The 19,927-nt window shown below is 38.8% G+C and overlaps 1 protein-coding gene across 29 annotated transcripts in view; it reads right to left on the bottom strand.

Annotated features, from left to right (window-relative positions):
- The window catches only part of kcnma1 (potassium calcium-activated channel subfamily M alpha 1), a 657,167-nt gene that overhangs the window by 447,740 nt on the left and 189,500 nt on the right, over positions 1-19,927 (bottom strand). For all 29 annotated transcript variants that reach the window (XM_062977442.1, XM_062977440.1, XM_062977441.1 and 26 more), the window contains exon 2: positions 17,972-18,136. In XM_062977442.1, coding sequence (XP_062833512.1) covers positions 17,972-18,136 — 165 coding nt within the window. The remainder of the gene's footprint in view (positions 1-17,971; positions 18,137-19,927) is intronic.

Genomic DNA, 19,927 nt, shown 5'->3' with positions numbered 1-19,927 from the left:
ATTGGTTAAGGATTGCTTATGTCATAAAGGCATTGCTTTCTTTTTTGCACTTACAACCTAACTAACTTTGATCTACATTTAATGGTCTATAAATTGTCTATTACATTTTGTATTGGCATTGAATGATTGCCATTTTTTACTTTGGAAGCCGCCCTAAGTCCCCTTGGGGAGAGAGGGTGAGTTAAAAATAAAGTTTTATTATATTATAGCTGCCATTTTTCAAAGAAATAGCTGTGTTGATCTGCCACAGCAGAAAAAAAAAGCAGGGAGATGAATGTAGCAGCAACTTTGAAACGGACTTATATTAGCATGATGATCTTTCATGGATATCAATCTTCTTCTTCAGATGTCCTATCATAGAATCATAGAATAGTAGAGTTGGAAGAGACCTCATGGGCCATCCAGTCCAACCCCCCGCTAAGAAGCAGGAAATCGCATTCAAAGCACCCCCGACAGATGGTCATCCAGCCTCTGCTTAAAAGCTTCCAACGAAGGAGCCTCCACCACAATCTGGGGGAGAGAGTTCCACTGCCGAACAGCCCTCACAGTGAGGAAGTTCTTCCTGATGTTCAGGTGGAATCTCCTTTCCTGTAGTTTGAAGCCATTGTTCCGTGTCCTAGTCTGCAGGGCAGCAGAAAATAAGCTTGCTCCCTCCTCCCTATGACTTCCCCTCACGTATTTGTACATGGCTATCATGTCTCCTCTCAACCTTCTCTTCTGCAGGCTAAACATGCCCAGCTCTTTAAGCCTCTCCTCATAGGGCTTGTTCTCCAGACCCTTAATCATTTTAGTCGCCCTCCTCTGGACGCTTTCCAGCTTGTCAACATCTCCCTTCATCTGCGGTGCCCAAAATTGGACACAGTATTCCAGGTGTGGTCTGACCAAGGCAGAATAGAGGGGGAGCATGACTTCCCTGGATCTAGATGCTATTCCCCTATTGATGCAGGCCAAAATCCCATTGGCTTTTTTAGCTGCCGCATCACATTGTAGGCTCATGTCTAACTTGTTGTCCACGAGGACTCCAAGGTCTTTTTCGCACACACTGCTTTCAAGCCAGGCGTCCCCCATTCTGTATCTTTGATTTCCATTTTTTCTGCCGAAGTGAAGTATCTTGCATTTGTCCCTGTTGAACTTCATTTTGTTAGTTAGTCCTGATAAAATGATATAAATAACACAGGCTTTAAAGCATAATTGCAGAGTTTTTGGGTGAAGATAGAGTGTGACAGGATACAGAAATACGTGAATGGTGATCCTAGCCATCAATCTTCAAAGAGCTGTTCAAGATGCTGTTGGCCTTTCAAGTGGCTGGTGGTAGCCCTTTTGATGTATGTGCATATGATTAATTGAGAAGAGCCAGCTTGGCAGTGTGGTTTGTGTGTTGGACTAGGGCAGCATAAGAGATCAGGGTTTGAATCCCTGCTCAGCCATGGAAACCCACTGGATGAACTTGAGCAAGTCACATTCTCTAAGCCTCAGGGAGCAAAGGCAAACCCGCTCTGAACAAATTTTGCCAAGAAAGCCCCTTGACAGGGTTGCCTTAGGGCCACCATAAACTAGAAAAGACCCAAAAGCACAAAACAACAAGATCACACCAGGAACAGGAATCAGGTACCACAGTACCAGACAGAACCATGAATAAAAAGAGACAGAAGGCTGAGATAAGTGATTATTATAGAAAGTAGTGAGGAAAAAGAAGTGTGGAAAATGCAGAACAAAACCAGCCAGGAAAGGATAGTCTCACAGCCATACCTTTGTGCCATTTTAACAGTATCATTTTTTTTTCCAGAATGCTGAAAAGACACATCCTCTAAGGACCTCATTTTTCAGGAAGCATTAGTCAGTTAATCTTTCCATCTGTCTCACTTTTGTTGATGTTATACATGCTTCTAATAACTGCCAAGGTTCGAATGGGGAATCTTTAGCCTACCACAACTATCAGGCCATTCAGTATGGCCTGTGGGAAGGGAACCATAGAAGCTGTGAACACGAAGATGCAAAGAGGCAAATATTTCCCACTCCTGGTGCATACAATCTGTTCTGAACTGCAACGACAAAAATGTAATTGCTTTGTGGTATGAAGCAAACAAAAGCTTGAGATTTTTAATGCCTGTACTGATTTTTATTTTCCTTCTAAAAGCATCAGTGTTAAATGCAGATTAGATACTTTATTATTCTTTGCCTCTCACTGCTTTTCCCACCCCACTGCTGGGATTCAAAAAAGAAGTATGAAGCATTGTTAAAGACAACAGGAGTTTGTGCATAAGATGTTATTTTTCCACCTAAGGAACTGAGGAATATTAAGGTAACTTTTTTAACACCGAGGGGGTCTTTTTCCACTGTTAGCTAGTTAAAAAGTCCCCTTTGTGGGCAATAGCAAGAAAGGGAGCCAGGATTCTTAGCTCTGGGATATTGGAAAATTGCAAAAGCAAATAAAGGTAGGAATAAAGTTTCTTGGGAAAGAGAAAGACCATAGACTCCACTCTTGCACTAAAAATCCTCCCGAAACATATGACCACAAGCAAATCACTCAGGAGGTGTCTGTAGTTAACCAGGAGAATGGGGAAAGCACTTAGAACATACTCAGGTACTTTTTCCTCTTCTCCTATTTTAGAATTCAAACCTGTTACTAGGCAACTTCAGCTTGGATCATATGATGATGTAAGTTAACAAAGTTTGCATGAGGAAAGTTAGATTCTTGCAGATATCTACAATGCATTATTCAAGAATGGCCCAAAAAAGATTTTTAAGGGTCACTGGTGACAGCAGGATAGAGAAGGGGAAAGGAAATATTTATTTCAGTAAACATCCTTATCTTAGAATCAAAGCATCCTGGTGAGGAACTAATTCAATCAAGACAATGAGAGTAAACAAAACTTGCCAAAAATAATAGGTGTAAAAAAAAAAAGAAGTAACCCCGTAGTTGTAAATCCAGATAGTTACTGCTCCTATATGAGCAAGGCTTTGAACAGAAATGTGGAGCCCCGGTGGCAAAGTACGTTAAAGCACTGAGCTGGAGACCGAAAGGTCCCAGGTTCAAACCCCGGGACCAGAGTGAGCGTCCGCTGTTAGCTCCAGCTCCTGCCAACCTAGCAGTTCGAAAACATGCCAATGTGAGTAGATCAATAGGTACCACTCCGGCGGGAAGGTAACGGCACTCCATGCAGTCATGCTGGCCACATGACCTTGGAGGTGTCTACAGACAACGCCGGCTCCTCGGCTTAAAAATGAAAATGAGCACCAACCCGCAGAGTCAGACATGACTGGACTTAACGTCAGGGGAAACTTTTACCTTTACCTTGAACAGAAAATGGAAGTTATTCAGTAGAGTAAATTACATCTGCTTGTTATGCCAAAGTATTATATTATTTCTCTTATAATTAACAGCCCAGTTTTTACCATTCGAGAGCAGCAAGTAAGTCAGTCAGTCTTCTTTTTGTATGTATTCATCTTTTTCCATTTTCAAGTCACTTGGATTAATTTATGTGAGAATCTAAATGTCCTTCCATTCTATTTGCTGTTTCACTCCCTTGTCAAGACAGATGTCAAGTAAAAAGCAAGTTAAGTACGGCATCTGCAAATGAACTCCAAATAAAAAATTGGCCTCATCCACTAAAAATGTGAAGAGGAATATGTTTCACTCTTGATTTTCAAACAAGGATTTTGTTTTGTTTTTTATTTGGTAGTTAGAGGTTTATAGTTGATTATATACTTTGTTTCGAATTAATTGGCAAACCAATCATTGTTAATGCTGGGGCAATTTAATTTACCATATGTTTAATGAATAGTTGGATTTCCTTGTTTATTTATAAATTAATGAGGATTTAATCAAAGCCCCATTTCTCCATCTCTCTCAAGGGCAGGGGTGACAATTTAACATCCCATCAAATATTATTGGGCTGTAATTTCTAGTATACCTCACCACAGACAATACCTCCTAGAAGTATGGAAGTTGTAGTCCAACAACATCTGAAAGGCTGCACAACTTCCATCCTTGCTCTATATATAAATGAAAACAGAACCCCTTTCTGTATATTAATGCAATAGTGAATCTTAGAAAAGGGTCTCAGCAGACACACAATAAAATCCAGTTACTATAAGAATTTAAAGATATTGCTTCAAAACCTCTTTTTTTAGTTCTATGTTTATGGATTAACTGAAACTGGGGAGATATCTGTCTTGTCGTAACTCAGTGGTTCTCAACCTGTGGGTCCCCAGGTGTTTTGACCCACAACTCCCAGAAACCCCAACCAATTTACCAGCTGTTAGGATTTCTGGGAGTTGAAGGCCAAAACATCTGGGGACCCACCGGTTGAGAACCAGTGCCTTAACTTGTGCGCTATGGATGTGTAAATATATCAGAGACAGCATAATCACAAGATGAGCTAATCTTCTTTAAAGATACTTAGGCTGTTCCCAAACATGGTCCAAAGTAGTTGAAGTATAGTAGGATTGTGCTGATTTTTAGAGATCTGGAAAGTTGTTGATGTTGTCATTTTCCTTTTCATTAAAAAAAAACCTCTCAGAAAAAAGGAAAAGGCAGATAACAAAGTGGAGTTTTCTGACCAACAGCTTTATCTTCCAACCACGAAATGTCCTCACTATGACTTTCTTTTTTACTTTTAATCACTTTGCTTTGGAGGAAGCTATTCTGTTCATTCTACGTTTCTGCTTCTAAAGCCAAATGCTACTACCTGTTAGAGAAAACCCACTGCAAGATTGAAACACCTGTAGACTTGTTATTCAACTATGAATTGAATGAGTCCAGTTGGAACTAACAGTTGGTTTTAGGCCAATATTGATGTTAATGACTGTAGTAGCCAAGCTCAGATCTTCCAAAATGCAGGTATCTCACTGCTGACTGTTCAATTGACAGTCTATATAAACTCCCCAGCCAGGTAATGTGGATTTTCCACCACATGATTAAGATTTCCCAATGTTTTTGTCAGGCTCCTGGATCAGGACACTGAAATTATTTATCTGAAATTAGACACATTTCATCCCACTAGAATGAATTCCATATACAGTAGAGTCTCACTTATCCAACAGCAGAACGGGCCGGCAGAACGTTGGATAAGTGAAAATGTTGGATAATAAGGAGAGATTAAGGAAAAGCCTATTAAACATCAATTTACATTATGATATTACAAATTAAGCAACAAAACATAATGTTTTACAACAAATTGACAGAAAAAGCAGTTCAATATATGGTAACGTTATGTAGTAATTACTGCATTTATGAATTTAGCACCAAAACATCACAATGTATTGAAAACATTGACTACAAAAAATTGACTACTAAAAGGCAAACTGTGTTGGATAATACAGAATGTTGGATAAGCAGAGGTTGAATAAGAGAGACTCTACTGTAGGCGCAAAATTTATTTTCCTAACACATAACACTTTGTTGAGTTTGTTGATGTTCCTATTATAATCAACATAGATGACATTTGAGGCTTTAAGCAAACAAGGTAAGGTAAAGCAAGCCAAAGCCTCAGAACAAAGGTAGTCTGCTGAGCCAGCCTTACCATTAGATAAGAGTGAGGTGGCCACCAACCCATGTAACCAAACTAGAAAGTGCAGGGCATTGTTAGTTATTCAACTCATTCTTACTACCAGGGGCTTGTTGGAATGTCTGACTCATGGAGCAAAATTGCTTGTCTGGACCCATAGGCTGTGTAACTTGATTTGGGAGGATTTATACACCTCAGGCAACACAATGCTCTGTGGCCAAGCAAAGAATATGGTTCTGATACATTTTATACTATCAGCAGCATCATTATATTGCTTATATTTATATTATATTATGATAGATATTCCATTTGGAAGAGAAAATCCAATTTGAATATTTAGAAATTCTCAGTCTCCTTGGGAAACTCATTCCATTGTTGAACTGTTCTATAATTAAAATATATACCCATAGGGACCTTCTTGTATCATTTATTTTCCACACCAGTTGTCTTAATGGTGGAATTAAAACAGCGGAAAGTTGTCTGCTGAAGGCCTGTTCACAAAAACTGAAAATGTTGGCTGACACACTTTAAAAGAAAAAGAAAAGGTTTTATTGGATCAGGATGGAGTCCACCTTTCTAATACAAATACAAGAATCTTCTTTCTAATACAAATCAGACAGATGTTTTTCAGGAAGACCACATACAGGACATGACAGCAGATAACAGTATCTGTAGTATCTTATCTGTCACATAGCCATGGGCTCCAAAGAAAAACTCAAATTAACTTAGAACATTAAGGGTTAACACTTCATCAAGAGTGAACTGTGAAACAAAAATAAAATATTTTTAATGGAATTGTATTATTTTCAAACTCTAGAGGGAGGCATTTGCTATAGATAATGCACTTGTAATGGAGACTTACTAGAGAAAGATGTTTTGTTTTCAAGTTTCATTTCTATTCATTCCTCTAAAGATTTGCAAAAGATAATAAAGATTTATCTAGCTCCTTTGTTTCAGCAGTCATCCAATTTCAAATATTACTAAAACTGGTTTAAGATGGCACTTTTGTTTTTAAAAAAAAGTCTAAATTATAATTTGGCCTTATTCCAACCATGAGTTTCTTACTTGATTTATATGAATGATATCTCACTTTCATTTGCATAACATTTATCCAATAATGAAATCAAAGCTAAATTCTGGCCACTTTAGGCCTTATTTGAAAACCATTTTCCAAAAAGGTAGGACACTGAAACTACTACTGTTTATTTTAGAACACTGTAATCTACAGTTCTCTGGTCAAACAAAGGATCTAATAAAATGGAAGAGACCAAGGCCCCTTCCACACAGCTGAATAAAGTCCCACATTTTCTGTTTTGAACTGGGATATATGGCAGTGTAGACTCAGATAACCCAGTTCAGAGCAAATACTGTGGGATTTTCTGCCTTGATATTCTGGGATATAGGGCTGTGTGGAAGGGCCCCAAATGATAACTGAGTCTAAGTAGTGGCTGTTGGGATGTTTCTAAAAATCCTCAGGAGGGGGCAACCACCTTCTTTCCCACTTTCCCTTCAGCCCCTGGTATCCAAACTTCTTCTGAAGCTGAGGGTTCCAACCACTGTCAGATCTAATCTATAAAACCACTTTTCCTTAAATCTTTCAAACCCAGAGTTTAGAAAAATGACTGTTCCCAATAGCCATATTGGTTGGGGGTGGGGTGGGTGTTTCTGGCCCAAATTTGTTACTTCACTTGATTTTTAAGCTATTATCCACCACAACACTATATTTTGTGGAAGCAAACTTTGTTGGTCAGTGAACTTCATAATTTCAGCATCACCTGCTAAAATATTCTTTCCTATCTCAGTAATATAATGTTTAATAATACCACTAAGATAACTCACAATTGAAAAGATGACTTATTCTCAAACTGAACAACAGGTCTTTTCTCAAGGCCAGCATCTCACAAAAAAAAGCGTCAAATACCCCAAATTCAGCCACCCGAGGTACATCCAAAGCCAAGTGCAGTATCACAAATGGATTCCTGTCCTACCAACTCTCACAAGAGAGTAAGGTCAATGGGAATAATACATTTTGTCTCACTGCCAAGGTCAGCCAAAATATGTGAACAAGAGAGGTTGTATAAATCAATCATTGCAATATCCGGAAATGACATCACTGGGATGTGCATATGTATGATTAATAAAGAAGACTGGTAGAACAGAATGTCATTGCTACTTTCTAGCTGTAGATCTCCATTTGACAACATAACACCAATGAATGACAACAATGAATCACTTTATGATTCATCTTGTTTTATTTATTTTATATGAATTTTATTTCTAAATGTTAATTTTTTTTAATAAAAAAAGGTAAGAGTTTGGATATTACAAAATCCTGTTTGGAATGTGAGTCAGGCACATAAAAACGGTGATGGTCCCATTAAAATGTGGGACAGATGGCAACACTGAAGGTCTCATAGCACTTCATTTTTAATTTCTAAAATGAAGGAAAGCGATACCAAGAAAGAAAGAAGATGTGCCAAGAATAAATTTCTGCTGCATCGTTCCCAGAATTATTCTTGCATATACTGTATGCAAGCCAAAAGGAATCTCCACAAATGCAGCACCAGGTTGGCAGCAATATCGCTGCAGAAGAATCAAGAAAAAAGCATACACATATCAAGAGAGAGAGGGTAGATTAAAGGAAGCTGCAGTTACCATAGAAACCAATGAGACCAACTCAACACTGTGTACTTTGTAGCATCATCATTCTGTGCCTGATGAACCCCAACAGGAAGCATTGTTCCTGTCCCTATGGAAACCTAGGAAATATCCCACACTGTAGTCACAGGAGATTAAAGCAAAGTGGAGCACACGTCTTCAGCTCAGCAATGAGCAATCTTTCATATGGAGAGGTGCCTCAAATCTATACACAGAGAAGAAAAGTACACAGACCCTGCACATCAATAACAGACCCAAGGCCCAACAAAGGTACTAAGCCTACAAATTAAATGTAAGGGAAGAGTAAGTGTTTGCAATCAGATTAACACATTGTGAACACCTCCTAGGAAATGAATTTATTATCACACCTAATCCCCATGGAAACCCTCTGCAAGGTTGAGCATTCTCAGAATAAGTGTTCATCAAATTCATTTTACTCTTTAAAAACCTACTGCATTTGTTAATTAGCTCCAGGTTATTTCTGTCCCACACCCCACATCCCTTGGGCATTTATATTTTGCTTTATAAATAGTAGGTCTGCAGATAATTATGAAACCAGTTCTTGGAGACTCGGTGCAGTTATGCTCAAGAGGCCTATGCTCTTCTGAACATTGTATCCTTGCAAACGTAGAGCTTTCAGAATGTGGGGTATGGAACAGGTAGGACAAAAAGGAGCAGGGAGGAAACCAGTTTTGCTCTAGTTTAAGAGCTACAGCTGTGGACTGAGGTGCAACATCCAAATAAGGAAACAAATGCTTTCAGAAATCATAGTACTATCACATTGATTGCTTCTGTTCTGTGTTATAATACAAGCCTACCCATCACTATGCGGTTATCAATACCAATTCTGTCACTTGTTAATAAAGATAATATTCCAGGAATTAATGAGCATCCATATGAATTCAGAGAGAGAAAAGCTAACATTTGACTGGAGAGGAGTTGAAATATAAACTCCCTCTACTTTAAAATAGCTTGCTACATTAGGGCCAGACTAACCTGAATCTCCAGCTAAAGAGGGTTTCCCTTATCACCATTTTTGGAAGCAATTCCTCACTTTATATATAGCATGCAGGAGGAGAAATTTCTGGAAAGAATAGCCCACTAAATAGGTCAGCCCAGCTTTTTTTTTCTTGCTGCTCCTTAAGCTATTGGCAGAGTTAAGAATATCACTTTGGTAAGCCTTCCCTGTCACCTGTTTCCTCCATAAGAAATATTACAAAGAATCCTGCAGACTTCCAGACATGGCTGGACTACAATTCCAAGCAGCCATAGCCATCTTAGCCAATAGTAGGGATGGCTGTCAGTTGCACTTCAACAAAATCCAACAGGCTGCATGATTTTAATTCCTTTATTAAAGGGAAGGCTGGATATTATGGTTGCAATGGCAGCTAGTTTTCCACATAAACTAGGGTTTGGTAGGATTGATACCATCAAGAAAACACCATTTAACCTCTTAATGGGTACTATCAGTGAAAGCAAATACCACAAGAAAAACCATTAAAAGTGTCACAGTTTATGCTGACTGATCTCATAAACCCAAGCTGAATCTTCACTGCCATATAATGCAGTTTGAATCTGCATTACTGTGATGATTGCAGAACCTTGGTACCAATTACATTCAACACACATGAGAACCTTAGAATATGATTTAATGCTAGGTTACTACTATACAGCAAAGTTTGGAATAAAGAAAACACAGGCAACTTCTCAGTTTCAGTCCCCACACCACATTCCCTGAACTCCAAAAAGTTCCTGCAGGCCTTTCAGTCCGAGCTATTTCAAGCTATCAGACTCCCTCCCACTCAGGGTCTCCTGCTGCATTCATTTCTTGACTTTGGCTATGGACTCATGGCATGGAGGTGTTTTGGTGTCTCGAACACACAAGAACGGATGGATCCATGACAATTAAATGGTCAATGTAGACCAGACATTGGCAAACCTCATCCCTCTAGGTGTTTTGGACTTCAACTCCCACAATTTCTAACAGCCGCTAAGCTGGCTGGAATTTCTGGGAGTTGAAGTTGAAAACAGCTGAAGGGCCAAAGCTTAACATGATGCAGTTTAACTGCACTGAACTGCATTATAAGGGTCTACACTGACCATGTAATACAAATGCAAACTGAATTGTATTTCAGTATAGATTCAGCCTCAGATGGCCCCTACTTGGGGGAGAGGACCCAGTACCTTGGATAGCTGCACTGCTGTTAAGAATAAAAGAATTGTTCTTGATCGCTAAGGTTCAGAAAGTGGGGCCTACAACGTCAAGGTTGCTGCTGTTTAAAAAGAGGGTTAGGCTGAGGCTCATGTCCAGATTTTGCACATGCTTCTTAATTAACTAAAGCATATTCATACACATGCTTAGAATACTGATGATTCAGAATGGAATATCAAAGGCAGGAATCTACCACTTGCAATTTCCTACGAAAGACAGAAAATGGAAAAATATACACATTTTCACTAACCATCTCACAGATCGTGGCTAGGATAAATTACTATGGAAAAATGCAAAATGAAAATTTCCTTACCATCTTTGGCTATAACTCCTATCAGCTCCAAATATCCTTGCCAATATGGTCATTCTGATTAAGACTATAATATGGGGATTCTAGTCTGTCCAGTGTGTGCCAGGTTGGAGGAGGTTGTTCTTGCAATATCCTCTGCCCTGAAGAATCCTCTGTGACCAGAATTCTGCAAGTTACTTTGTCAGAGATCTGCTCCTTGCTGCTGACCTCTGGCTTACATTGTTTCCTACCAGCTGTGCTAGGTCAGTAATTCTAAAGACTTGGCAAGCTAGTTTGCAGAATCTGAGCCTAACCAGAACAACCATACATTATTTGGTTTCCTTAATGCAGGGGTCCGCAAACTAATGCCCGTGGGCTGGATGCAGCCCTCCAAGTTCATTTACCTGGCCCCTGTCCTAAACTTTAGACTTAGGGTTGACCTAAGTCTGAAATGATTTGAAGGCACACAATAACAACAATCCTAATTTTGGACTATTTCATCATAGTCTGGCCCCCCAACAGTATGAGGGACCGTGAACCACTTAAAAGGTTTGAGGATCCTTGCCTTAATGTATCCAAATATCACTTGGAGACATTTCACCTTTAAAAAAATCTGTCTTAGACGTATTTTGTGACTGATGTAGCATCCTGGCTTAGAAAAATGAACAGAACTAATTTGTTTGCCTGCTTGCTTCAGCAAGAGAGATATCTCTTCCACTACACTTCACAACCCATGCCTAGCTATGCAGGTTGACGAAGTAACTACAGGCCTGGGCTTCCTAAAGGAGCCAGGTGCATAGCTATACTTTCCTTTCCCCTACATAATAATTCTTCAGTCTTTTGAGTTCCTGTATGGTGTAAAAATTATAGTGTGTTTCAAAGCTTCATTCCACAAGAAGGAAGAAGGCATGCAATATAAATATACTGCATTCAATGCCAGGTGTGTTTTTAAAACTAGTTTTACATAGACATTGGCTTCCAATTGTAGTTATGAGCCAAAAAGCTGAGTAATTCTTCACAGACTTAAGGATTTAATTTATTTTTCAGGTCCTTTTAACAGGTTACCTAATATTGAAGATGATAGATAGACAGACAGACAGACAGACAGACAGACAGACAGACAGATAGATAGACAGACAGACAGAGGATGACTTGCTGTGGTCATGCCTGATAAGATATTTCTGTAGACCAAAACAGTATTTTTCTCTGAGTTCTGTCCTAGATGCATGTTGTATGTTGTGTTTGTACTGTCTGTTCTTGATAAGGCCAACTGGCTAATCAATAAATTGTTGTTGATGTCTGAGTTCTGTTGCCAGTATTATATGGAGGCTATGGCATTTAAGTCAGACTCTGAATGAATGTAGAGCCGTTGTTGTCCTTCATTATTGCCTATTGAATTTAACGTATGCTGGGTGTTTTATATGCTACCCTGATTTAATCACTATAAAAATCTATTAAATAAATACTAGCCTGCCTCCTACCCATCCACCTCCAGATTACATATTAAAGGGGAGCTAACTGGAGAGTTATAGAAGCTACTGTCCAAGGAGGTCATATTCTCCATTATTTTCTTCTGTGTTTCGGAGCATTATTAAAGAATTAACAACTGTCAGTGTCCTGCATAGACATGGCTTCTTTTCCAGGTGGGGCCAGAATATCAAATTAACACAGTTGGTTCTAGCAAAAACTTTACAGGTTATAGGCTCTTTTTTTCAGTCTCTGTGAAACAGAACAAAGATTAAGAATTTGCTTTAGACATTGCTCACTGAAAAAAATACTACAAAATACAACCCAATGAAAAATTAAAATAATTATACTGCAAATGATGTACAAAAAAACCTGAATATATTGGTTCTGGGCATCACATTATGAAAAGTATCTCAAATGTTTTCTTTCAACAGCTTTATTTGGAAATGCTTTAGAACTGAATTAGCTTTCACAAACTGTTCCCGGTTTTGACAGTTGCCCAGGCAAAGGATGTCACGTCTTAAATAATTTTCACACTTTTAGTTGCTAACAAGCTTTCTAATTTTTGTAATGTGAAAATAAAAGAAATAAGAAAGAAACGGATATCCCCTTTTTATTTCACCATTGTTCCATGTCCTGGTTTCCCCCCATGCCCTGCTCTGCGTATCTTACATCTTAGAAAGTGAAATAATTTTGGAAATGGTGTGTACACAATTTGCACCCATTTTCAGTTTGTATCATTTTTCTCCTTTTAAGTTTCATATGCACATAAGCACAAAAGTATCTACATTATAACTTTGCCCACAAAGTTTTTTTGCTCATACACAACAAATATGCATGTCCATTCATGTCTTCTAGTAATTCGTAAAGAAAACTGCTAAATCATGTATGTCCAGTACTCTGTACCAAATTCGGACATGAAAACGGAAGAATGGTAGATCCTCAATGCATCAGAACATGTTTACAAGTGAAATGATATAATTGGGGCATAAAACATCTAGGAAGAAATTTCAGTGATGGGATTTTTAGAATTATTAAGAGAAGGACAATTTTCTTAAGTTAGCAACTAATCTATGATGTTTATTCCAAATTTTCATACAATCTCTTGCATTGTTATCTCCTATTTTACATTTGAAGTATTCAAGAATACTTGTAGCTGTCAATTTTGATTACCTATGTCTCTGTAGGGCCTAACCCTAGAAGGTCCCATTCTATTAATGTTTACCAATTTCATTTGAAAAATGTATGTTTAGCCTGCAGAAGAAAAGGCTAAGAGGAGACATGATGGCCATATATAAATATGTGAGGGGAAATCATAGGGAGAAGGGAGCACGCTTATTTTCTGCTGCCCTAGAGACTAGGATGCAAAACAACGGTTTCAAATTACAGGAAAGGAGATTCCACCTGAACATTAGGAAGAACTTCCTAACTGTGAGAGCTGTTTGGCAGTGGAACTCTCTACCCCAGAATGCAATAGAGGCTCCTTCTTTGGAGGCTTTTAAAAAGATGCTGGCTGGCCACCTGTTGGGGGTGCTTTGAATGTGTGGTGACAATTTTCCCCACTGACCACTAGATTTGCCCAAAAAATGCCCTCACTGTTCCCCAGCTTCAGGACCTCTGTCTGATGAGATCCTAAGAAGCAATTAGTCTGAGATTAGTCGGAGGTGGGGAAACTGTAGTCCATAGATCCCATGCAGCCACAGGGCTATTTTTGTGCCCCCAGAACCCACAGGACCCAAAATGTTTTAGATTTAAGAAGAACCTTTTCCCCCAGAAAGTGATTTAGAAGTTTTTTCTAAGTCGCTTCCTGTTGAAAAGAAGGCCCTGATAGTTGGAAGCAGGCCCCAAACAAGGAGAAATTGCTCATCGTGCTATCTACAAGGACATATTTAGAGGAGCAAAAAAGGTTTAACATTTTGGAAGGGTGGGCAGTGGTGTAGGAGTGCCCCTCCAAGCTTCCCTATGGTCATAGTGATGGGTGCCCATCATCAAACTGTAAACCTCCATTTCATCCATCAAACTGTGAACCTCCATTTCATTTGCACATCCTACTGTACTGAGGAAGAGATGACTGGAGAAACACACCTTTTAACACATGCTTATCCATACTTGTTCTTCTTCTATGAGTCATGTGAATGCATGGCACCCCATTAAATGATACACACCATGTAGTGAACAAATATGGTCTACTCTAATTGAAATAGATCTTGATGATATCACGAAGGGGAATATACCAGTCTTTGCCTGGTTTAGGGAGCTGTCAAGGAGTGAACCTGCAAACTGCATGTTAAGAACTTTGCACTCTGCTTTATAGCTATGGTCACTTTTATTATGGTTCCTTCCAAGTAAATACTTGGTCATATATGAATTTGCAGAAGGACAACTAGGAAGATAAGATTAATACAGTCCTATTTCTGCTACAGTCCTATTTCTGCTACGTCTTCACACCACATACTGCTATCCTTTTATTCTCTGCTTAGCAAATAAATCTAAGCAACAGTTACACAACAGGTTTATTTGTGTGAGTACTCAAAATTTTAAAAAATCAATTACTATTTTTTCTTCCCCCAGAACACAAGTGTTCAGTGAACCACTTCCTAAAGGTTATTTAATAATGAATATAGAAGATTGATTCAATTCAAATTGTACAATATGAAAAGGTACTGTAATTTCTCCATGTGTCACTGTGGCTGATCTAATTTTGATCTGCAACTGACCTACAAAAAACCATAATCTCACTCAATAAAAACAGAATTTTCTGCAGCTGGCTCAGGAGGCAGGAAATGATCAGACCTTTGAGAAATACACTGTGCTAATTCACTAAGAACCAGAGGCTGAATACCTTTAAAAGATTTTCAAAAATGATGCCCTTCATTTCAGCTAGAACTTTACTTAGCAAGATCGACAATCATTGCCAGAAATGCCTGCAGAATCGCCAAACTGGATTTAGAGTGTTACCTATAGGCAGACTGTATTATCAAATGTGTGGGGAAAATCAATATATTGTTATGGGCAGTTAATCTATGCTAATAAAGAAGAAATAGATGGAGCTTCATTTTGCTTTTAGGTTTTTCCTGGTTTGTATCTGGTTATGCTACCGTATTGGTACAAGGTCATTTGTGAGAGCATTTCTGCTTTTTTAGAATTATTCCAACTGCTTGTGCAACATATGGTTGTGCTACTGCTATGCAGCTATTTTACACAACTGCTTACACAAAGGTGTGACCCAGCACAACTTTAGTAGCAAGTGTTTGTACTCTGTTTGCATTAAGTTGAATTTTGTGCTTTAAGTTTTATTAAAACCAAGAAACATAAATGTCAATTAAACTTTCAATAAGGGCTCTCATATGATAAGTAAATTAAAATATTAAATGAAGCCAAATTAGAAATTATGTGGAAAAATGAATGTTGTTACTCCTGATTTTCAATTCCCTTGAATAACAAAGAAGCAAATATATATATAATATTTACTTTACATGTGACACTATTCTCACTTTTCCTCTAACAGCTAATGTACAGCAGTATGTCTACTTCCATTTAAAAAAATCGAAAAGGCAGAAGATAGACTATGCACATTGGCTACATTAATTCAATTAAGAAAAGAAAGATCAAAACTCGATTTGTCATGTCCAAATTTCTTTCAAGATGAGATTAAAACTCTTTTTAAACAGATCTTTGTTGCCTTTTCATGACAATGATAGCAGCATTAGATGGTTTATGAAACACTGCTCTTTGTTTCCAATGTTTATTATTCTAATGCAGGTTATTTCCAGTTTATCAGCACCCATCTTGGCAATGTGTTATTCTGTACTCAAGTAATGTAGAACCTACATTTCAGCAAGGGCTTCCTGGCCTTTTGTAAAACTAGTTTTGTACATTACTTATGGTTATACAGCCAGTCCTTGAGTTACAAACACCCTACTTACAAATGACTCAGACTGAAAAACAGGGGTGAAACAACAGGAAGCGAGAGAAACCTGCCCCTCTGAAGGGAAATTCACTCCTGAAAAGAGTCATCATGAGGAAAAGGTAACTCCACCGAAGCTTTATCACCAATCCTTGTTTCTACAGCAAGCCATTTTTTTTACAAAATCCATTTATCACATGGACAGAAAGTGAGGTGAAATCTTCTGAACAGGGGCACAGACAGCAAAACAGTGACGTTAACCCTTCCCTATGCTATCTAAAGTTAAAAAATTTAATATCTTTGGCTAGAGTTACACTGAAAAAATGTACCTGTTCTGACTTACAAACAAATCAACCTAAGGTCAAACCTACAGAACCTATCTTGTTTGTAACTTGGGGACTGCCTGTACTGTAAACCTGTAATACATTTTCAAAATGAACAAAATTGGTTTTACGAAAATAGGCAAAACCCAGATTCTTTACAGACAATTAACTATGAGGCATCAAAGCAAAAAATAAAATTAGGAACTGTTGTGTTTGAATGAGATGGTTCTCTGGCCTAAAATGATACTGAATATCTTATCTTCCCTGAAATTAACTTTTCATCCTTAGAAAAATACATTTCTCTGCAACTAGGACCATAGAATGATAGAGTTGGAAGAAACCTCACGGTCCATCCAGTCCAACCCCTTGCCAAGAAGCAGGAAAATGACATTCAAAGCACCCGACAAATGGCCATCCAGCCTCTGCTTAAACATCTCCCTTCAGTTGTGGTGCCCAGAATTGGACACAGTATTCCAGGTGTGGTCTGACCAAGGCAGAATAGAGGGGTAGCATAGCTTCCCTGGATCTAGACACTATACTCCTATTTATGCAGGCCTAAATCCCATTGGCTTTTTTAGCTGCCGCATCACATTGTAGGCTCACGTTTAACTTGTTGTCCACAAGGACTCCAAGATCCTTTTCACACGTACTGTTGTCGAGCCAGGTGTCGCCAAAACTGTATCTTTGCATTTCATTTTTTCTGCCCAAGTAGAGTATCTTGCATTTGTCCCTGTTGAACTTGATTTTGTTACTTTTGGCGCATCTCTCTAATCTGTTAAGATCATTTTGGATTCTGTTCCTAACTTCTGGAGTATTAGCTATCCCTCCCAGTTTGGTGTCATCTGCAAACTTGCCTTCTTGTTTCATCATGCCTTCTGGCCCTTCATCTAAGTCAATAATAAAGATGTTAAACAGAACCAAGCCCAGGACAGAACCTTGCGGCACTCCACTCGTCACTTCTTTCCAGGATGAAGAAGATGCATTGGTATGCACCCTCTGGGTGCCAATTACAGATCCACCTAACTGTAGTTTTTGCCTAGCCCATATTCAATCAAGCAAAATTACAGTTAGGTGGATCTGTAATTGGTTAAGTAAACGAACCCAAAGAGTGCTTCCTCTTCATCCTGGAAAGAAGTGACGAGTAGAGTGCCACAAGGTTCCGTCCTGGGAATTGGAAAGCATCTGTCCTATTTTAATATGCAGTGCAGAAATTAGAAGAAACAAGCGTCTAATTATAAGAATGCTAAATTTTTAGTAAGGGACAGACACCTTGATCCTAACCATAGTTACTTGGAAAAGCCTCCTATCTCAGTTCCCAAGTAAATATACTCTCAAAAGAGGATTTGTACAACCACATGCTCTCACCTAATGGTGGTAAAGACCAAGCTATAACTTATTTTTGAAAGCTCCAACCTTTCTGAGGATGTCCTCAGGAAATCACCTCCTGAATGTGATAGCTTTTTAGCAGATAGCTGCTAAAAAGATAAATGTTTGCCTAGGTGGAGCTCAGCACATTGTCCATATTAATGTTAATATCAGTGAGAGATCTGAATCCATCTGTGGGGAGAAAAAAAATTAGAATGGAATAAACATGAGAAAACTCACAAGGACTCTGCCAGTTAAGGTCTGGGCTGAAATCATCACCCCTGCCCAGTCTTTAACAGAGGTCATCCAGCCCACTTCTGCTGCCACTACTTCCTCTTTTTCATCTGTGGGTTTCAAGTCCCCATCTGCTTGGGTTTCTGCAGGGACGCTTATCTTCTGGACCTCCTATGAAATAGAAAGAGAGAAACAGAATGTCACTGGTTGGCAGCAAGAGATTACCAGATAAATACAGTGCACAACATATGGTGAGTGGGAAAATCATTTTGCCAAATGGGAGAACGACCTACTTTCTAGTGGTTACTCATGGAAGAACATTCTTGCTAAATGGCAAACTGTTGGACAGCAAGCCCCCCACCAAATTCCACAATAAATGATTTGTGTTCCCTTATCCTAGTAAGAGAGTTCCTAGTGGCACAGCAGATTAAACCGCTGAGCTGCTGTACTTGCTGACAGAAAGGTCAGCGATTTGAATCCAGGGAGTGGAGTGAGTTCCTGCCATTAGCCCCACCTTCTGCCAACCTAGCAGTTTGGTGCTTCATGCAGTCACGCTGGCCACATGACCTTAGAGGCATCTATGGACAGTGCCGGCTCTTTGGCTTAGAAATGGAGATGAGCACCAACCCCCAGAGTCGGACACGACTAGACTTAATGTCAGGGAAAACCTTTACCTTTATCCTAGTAAGATTTATGCTCATCATCTTCTATATATACTTAACAAAGAAGGGGGGAGGGCTAACCTTCCAATACCATCACCATATTTTAGAATGCAGATTTCAGTACAGTTTGCTTCAACTGGCACCATGGAATGGGTAGGAGAGAGATGAAGGAAGAAAAGTGTGTCTTTATGGTGCAGGAAAACTATTAAAAATTTGGAATTAGTAATCTGAAGTGGTATAACTGAAGTGTTACCTAAGGCAGCTAAATTATTCGGGCCAATTAATTCCAATCACACACTGCAGCATAATGGTGCAGCTGTGGATGAGTCTTAAGGCAAATATGGATGGAATGATGAGCAATATCTATTGATCCCTTTTATTAAAAAAACAATGTTCAATAGCTATTAGAATAGACTTATTTTTTTTCTTTCCTATGTTCTGTACACTTGGTATTTTTCCAAGTCTGTCAAGTATTTTTGACACTTGATGCCAAGTTATTTCTCAAGTCACATGGACAATGTAGCTGGTGTTTGAGATATCTGTGATTCATTTAGTCGCATATGTTTATGGTCTTATAAACAAACCTCAGTGCAGAATCAGAACACGGACAAAATTAATCTAAGAGGAACACACAGTGAATGTTAATATTAGTCATGTATCATTTTAATTCCCTGTTTCTAGAATAGATTTCCAAGGAGTTTCCATTGGTGCATTTATGACATTTAAACCACCAAAGAGATATGAAATACAGAACTGCCAATCTTCCAGCAGGCTGCCGGGCTGCCAAGGAGCCACAGTTTTAAAAAGAGCTGTGTGATTAATCCAAGGAACTCCTCCCTGTCTGTATGCAGTGGTCCTTACTGAGTCACTACAGGGAGGTAAGAAGCAGAAAATCAAAGAGGACCATTTTAGCAGTGGTTTGTTGACTGACTCATTGCTGGCCTCACCCATACTGCTACTGCTAATACAAAGATGCCATGCTCCTACATTCCAGTCCAATGTGTCTAAATCACAATAAACACAGATGTTTGAAAAGAGTGCCAGAACACTGTAATCAAAGGATCAGATGCTTAATTCAAACTAATCAGTAAAATCCAACTGCCACCTCTTCCCATTGCTTCTTTTTATCATTCATGACCTCCTTAGAATAATCAGAAAATACTGGTACAGTTAAAGCCACAACTACTAGTTTGGTTTCCTTACAGTCCTACATCACCTTGGTTCCTTGAGCCAGAGTTACTTGTCCTGCAAGCCTCCTTTGCTTTAGTTGCTTCACCTTACTAACATCTATTCCTACTGT

This window comes from Anolis carolinensis, chromosome 3 (genome assembly GCF_035594765.1).
Source record: "Anolis carolinensis isolate JA03-04 chromosome 3, rAnoCar3.1.pri, whole genome shotgun sequence".
NCBI lineage: Eukaryota > Metazoa > Chordata > Lepidosauria > Squamata > Dactyloidae > Anolis > Anolis carolinensis.
This window is presented reverse-complemented; position numbering and strand designations above follow the sequence as displayed.